This window comes from Trypanosoma rangeli (genome assembly GCF_003719475.1).
Source record: "Trypanosoma rangeli strain AM80 chromosome Unknown Tra_15.4_contig_00020, whole genome shotgun sequence".
NCBI classification, from domain to species: Eukaryota; Euglenozoa; class Kinetoplastea; order Trypanosomatida; family Trypanosomatidae; genus Trypanosoma; species Trypanosoma rangeli.
This window is the reverse complement of record NW_021705764.1, coordinates 88,069-92,897: the sequence shown is the minus strand read 5'-3', so window position 1 is coordinate 92,897 and position 4,829 is coordinate 88,069. Positions and strand designations below refer to the sequence as shown.

Sequence of the window (4,829 nt, the reverse complement as noted above, 5' to 3'; positions counted from 1 at the left end):
GAGAGAGAGAGAGAGGGAAAAGCAAGTTAACATTACATGTTTATAATCATTTGTTACTTTTATTTTGTAAATCCACAGAAAAGGGTTTCCTGTACGTTTGGGTTTGTCTCGAGCTGATTTTTGTTTTTTGTTCCATTAGGATGAGTTGGAGTGTGAATAATGGGGGGGGGGGGGCGTCAAGAAAGTGTATTGATGAATGAACAGAAACATACAAAGACGCCTGATTCGTTCTTCCTGCTTTTGTTTCGCACATTTTGGTTATTGCTTGGATGTCAAACAGTTTCCGCTGGCGAAATAATCACTCTCTTATTGTTGTTGTTCTGCACGTATTGTAGCGATAGGGGCACAATGGCAACGTGCGAGGATGTGCGCGGAGCTTTGCATAACTCTGACGAGGCGGCAAAGATTCCGTCTGAGTCCTTTTCGACCAACGCGGTGAATCGTAGTCTCTCAGATCTGCACACCCCCACCTGGTATTTACTCCTTGGTTTAAGCTCGGGTATTCGGACGGTGCTGTTGCATCCTTTGAACCTTGCTATTTCTCGTAAGCGGGTGATGCAAGAGAACACGACGATGTCGGTGGTGCACATCTTGTCCCAGGCACACCGAGGGGAGGTGAGCGCACATTCGGTCACAGCTAAAAAAGGGATTAGGGCCATTTATCGGGGATTTGGTGTCGCACTTTTTGGAAACCTTCTCGGTGAGGTAACGTACCTTCATACACTGGAGTTGGTTAGGGAGCATCTTGAGAGTTCACCTTCACTTCTAGAGAACACCGATTCCCTGCAAGGACGAGAATTCACCGCCAGTAGTCACGCAGCAGCCGCAGGTGGCGTTGCGGGTAGTTTAGCCGCCCTTCTTATTGCCACACCAATGAGTGTTGTGTGCAATCGGCAGATGACATCTGGTTATGGTATGTCCTTTAGAAATACGTATAGATCTGCATGGGCGACGGGGTGGGAAGTTTGTCAACTGCATCAACAACCTAATACATCTCGGCTTCGTCGTGGAGGTGATGCTCTGCGTGGTCTGTATGCCGGCCTTTTACCAGGCGTCGCCGCGCTCCCTGAGAGTGCGATGTGGTGGGGTTTGTACAGCAAGATGAAGGTCGTTCTCTACACACTCTTTGAGCCAGCGTTGTCGCGGTGGGAACGCGAAAAGGAGACAAATGATTCTCCTCGACCACTGTGGCGACAAAACTGGTTGTTGTCTCCCACTGACAATCCCGCGCTGAACGCCATGGCTGGCATGTGTGCCAGCGCTGTCACGACGTTAGTGTTTAATCCGTTTGACGTTCTTCACACACGGCTGCAAGCTCTACCAGTGGAGAAGAACAGTAAGGCGGAGCGTGTACCTTTTGGGCGCGTGTACCACATCGTAAATAACCTAATCCGAAGAGAGGGCTGGCGAGGATTATTTAAGGGCACGGCGGCAAACGTGAGTGTTTGTGTTTTGGATGGGGTGTTTTTCTCACTACTTTTTGAACTTACAAAACTTGGTAGCGATCGTGGATTTTTGAGTCAACTTTAAAAGAGTGTGGAGCGGAGGGAGAAAGGTGCATGGACGCCATCGCCACGCACTGTAACGCCGTGAGTATGAAGCAGGTGTGTGGCATCTCTGCCACATTTTTCACAGCAGCAGCGGGAAACCAAAAAAAAAAAAAAGTGGGGGAGGGGGCTGGTAACGCGCATTGAGTGCTGTTTGCAGACTGAGGAGGCAACATTCACGCCTTGGCGGTGGCACTATTGCTTATCCTTCTGAGTGGCCCTATTTGGCTTTCGATAATTTGCATGCAGCTACGCATAAAAAAATAATAAGAGAAAAAGGAGCAGTCTGGGACTGCACTTACACAGACACTCATTTGGTGCTTCATGTGTTCTACCATCGGTTTTTTTTTAAAAAAAAAGGAAAAATAAAATAAAATAAAATTGAAAGACATAATGTTTTTTGCTCACGTATATTGAGTCGTCGTATGTGGGCTCAACTTACGACACTCACCAACCGTGTGACGGCAGTCCGCTCCCTCCATGGCCGAGAGCGTGGGGTTCATTGCAGTTGTGGTTTCCACATTGCAAAGATGCAATTTGAATCACTTTTTGATTAGTTTCCTTTTCTTGGGCATGTGTGTATGTTGCCTTGTCTGTGGAAGCAAGTGAGTGGTGGTGGTGTGGTGTGGGGGGGATTCATGCATGTCGGGTCATCCTCACCGATTTTATCTTGTTGTTTTCATTTGCATCTTTGCGTCTAACGCTAATTGTGATTTTGCATCCTGTCTTTCTCTGCCTTTTTTTTCCTTTGCTATGTCTTTTCCTTCCATCACAGTGGAGAAGCAGCAGTAAATACGCACGCGCATAGAGTGAGAGTGGTGGTAAGGACGCGAAGATGGCGGTGACTGGCGGTGCGGACATTGAGGAGCTCGTCAAGCGGATCACAGACCACCCCGGCGTGCGGGGGCTGATCATTGTGAACACGGACGGCATCCCCATTCGCCACACCTTCCAGGAACATTCCCGGCCCCTTGCCGTGCAGTACAGCGCGCTATTCCAGAGTCTGGCGATGAAGGCCCGAAGTGCCGTGATCGAACTAGACAACAACAACGACCTGCTCTTCATCCGTGTGCGCTCAAAGAAGCACGAGGTGCTTGTGGCTCCCGACACAAAGTACCTTCTAATCGTCATTCAACAGGTACGGAGTGAGGGTGACTTACCCATCGGACAGGAGAAGACGGTGTAAGAGGCGGGTGGCAGCAGGGAAGATCGTCTGAGTGAAACGAAAAAAAAAATCAGAGAAAGAATGAGCATGCAAACGAGAGAGGCACTCGATAAAGATGGGAACGGCATGACAGCATGTGTTTTTCTTCAGTTGTGTTTGCTACATTCTTTTTTTTTTTTTGGCACTGTATTTTTCTTGTTGTTTTCTTTGGCGTCGTCGCTCTTCTTCCTGTGCTATTTCTTTCTCTCCTCGACGTTTACGATGTACGTACATGTGTGGCGCCTGTGGGGAGTGTCTACCACCCACTCACTCACACAAACACGAACAAACACACACACACACACAAATAGAAATATTATTTGTTTTTGATTTTATCTTTCGCTCGTGATTGTTTCTAAGTCTGTACTCTGTGCTGGGGAAAGGAAACTTTTCATCTCTCTATTTTGTTCCTACTTTATACTTCTTACTTCTCGCTTGTATGCGCGTGCTTAGTGGCATTGCTCTGTCCACCTTCGCTGTGGAAAGGAGGTGCCATTGCCTGTGGCTCATTACTCCGGTAGCGCAGGGGAGGGGAGGTTTGCACGTCGCAAGAACAGAGAACAGGGGCTAAAGTTCACATGGAGGTTGGTAGCTATCAGGAAATGATTGCAGCGGCTAAGCAGAGCCTGAGCTTGGTGAGTTTCCGTGCAAACGCCGCAGGGGCGGAGCAGGAGCGCAAGGAGGCTCTGCTGCGACAACTACGGACAACATTGGATGAAAGGCAGAGAGAAAAGGAATGCGTACAGCACCGCACATGCGAGATAAGTGCCGATACGGCCACTATCTTAAACAAATTGCGTGCAATCGAGGAGCTTGATATGCTAGACAGTATGCTAGTGGAGAAAAACAAGCAATTGTACCAGCAGCAGTACAGACATGACACTCTACTCCAGCAGTTAGCAAATATTGAGACCATCTTAGACGAGGCGTCTCTGGAGGGGAAATTGGCGGGGAGCACAATTGAGGCACAATCTGCACAGTGCGTCTCTTGTTGTGAGCATCTGCGTCGCTGCATTGCCGCGGCAGATCGTTACTGTGATCGCCATACCTCTCACGTGCTCAGTCATCCCGTCTCAGTCATTCACAAGAGTATCCGTAATATGTGTCGGATGGTTCGAGAGCGAGACGAGCGACTCATCATTCAGCTTGAGGACGTAGACACACAACAGCAACACGCAGCATCACTGGACCATTGCTTTCAAAAAATGGAGGCCACCTATACGTGCGAGATGGAAGAGCTGAGGCGCAGCAATCAGGATATGATACAAGCAATAACGCAGTCAGGGGAAGCGGAGATAAAAAGCTTACGCGAGGGTCTCCAAAGAGCGGTAGAAGCACGCCAACATCTTTTGCGCCGTTTAAAGGACGAACGACGTCTTCCAGTGGAGGGGGAATTACCTCCGCTACTTGTAGAAATGTGCAGTGCTGAGGATGACAGTTGTGAGGGTGTAGGCAGCTCACCGCTGAGGTCGGTGCCAATACTCGGATTTTTTCACCCCGTTGGCCCCACGCCAAGGAGTACGACAGCTGTTGTTATGAGTTCACGTAACACAAATAACAACGATGAAGGCGAGAATGTCACCAGGAATGATGCAGATGGTACTGAGAACGCCGCCAGTGTGAGGAATATCCCCGCTGTGTTGTGTGCAAGCAAGCTCAGAGGCTCGTCCCTCTGCCACGGTGTGGGTCCAACACAGGACGTAATTGACTCGGAGATGGAGGAGCTTGAGTACCGGGCTGTCGCTGCTGAGAGAGATGTCGACCGGATGCAGCAGCGGTACGAAACGTTGGAGGAAGAGGCTGAACTAATTCGACACGAGTATGCAAAGAAACAAAAGGTGTTAGAGGAAAAGCTGTCTAGGGCGCAAGAGGCGGTGTCTGTCCTTGCGAGGGAAAAGTCTGAGTGGCAGGCACTGCATCAGCAGATGTCACACTTGATTTCTTAGAACAGGACGACATGTGGTTACATAAAAATGGCACAACAGCAACGAAGGCATTTTTTTTTTTTTTTAAGAAGGTACAATTTGACAAGTGTGCTTATATATATATATATATATATATATTGTTTCTATTTATTC

The 4,829-nt window shown here is 48.6% G+C and overlaps 3 protein-coding genes across 3 annotated transcripts, besides 3 other annotated features; all 3 read left to right on the top strand.

The window, feature by feature from the left end:
• Positions 1–348: 348 nt before the first annotated feature.
• On the top strand, positions 349–1,530 carry TraAM80_01060 (putative mitochondrial carrier protein; the record flags this gene model as incomplete). Its single annotated transcript, XM_029378115.1, has 1 exon — positions 349–1,530. The coding sequence occupies one exon, from the start codon at positions 349–351 to the stop codon at positions 1,528–1,530; it is 1,182 nt and encodes a 393-aa protein (XP_029242081.1).
• A 367-nt stretch (positions 1,531–1,897) lies between these two features.
• Positions 1,898–1,928: a microsatellite.
• A 454-nt stretch (positions 1,929–2,382) lies between these two features.
• On the top strand, positions 2,383–2,733 carry TraAM80_01059 (dynein light chain; the record flags this gene model as incomplete). Its single annotated transcript, XM_029378114.1, has 1 exon — positions 2,383–2,733. The coding sequence occupies one exon, from the start codon at positions 2,383–2,385 to the stop codon at positions 2,731–2,733; it is 351 nt and encodes a 116-aa protein (XP_029242080.1).
• A 278-nt stretch (positions 2,734–3,011) lies between these two features.
• Positions 3,012–3,057: a microsatellite.
• Positions 3,058–3,329: 272 nt separating this feature from the next.
• On the top strand, positions 3,330–4,697 carry TraAM80_01058 (uncharacterized protein; the record flags this gene model as incomplete). Its single annotated transcript, XM_029378113.1, has 1 exon — positions 3,330–4,697. One exon carries the CDS (start codon positions 3,330–3,332, stop codon positions 4,695–4,697), a length of 1,368 nt encoding a protein of 455 aa, XP_029242079.1.
• Positions 4,698–4,789: 92 nt separating this feature from the next.
• Positions 4,790–4,814: a microsatellite.
• Between the last annotated feature and the right edge of the window lie 15 nt (positions 4,815–4,829).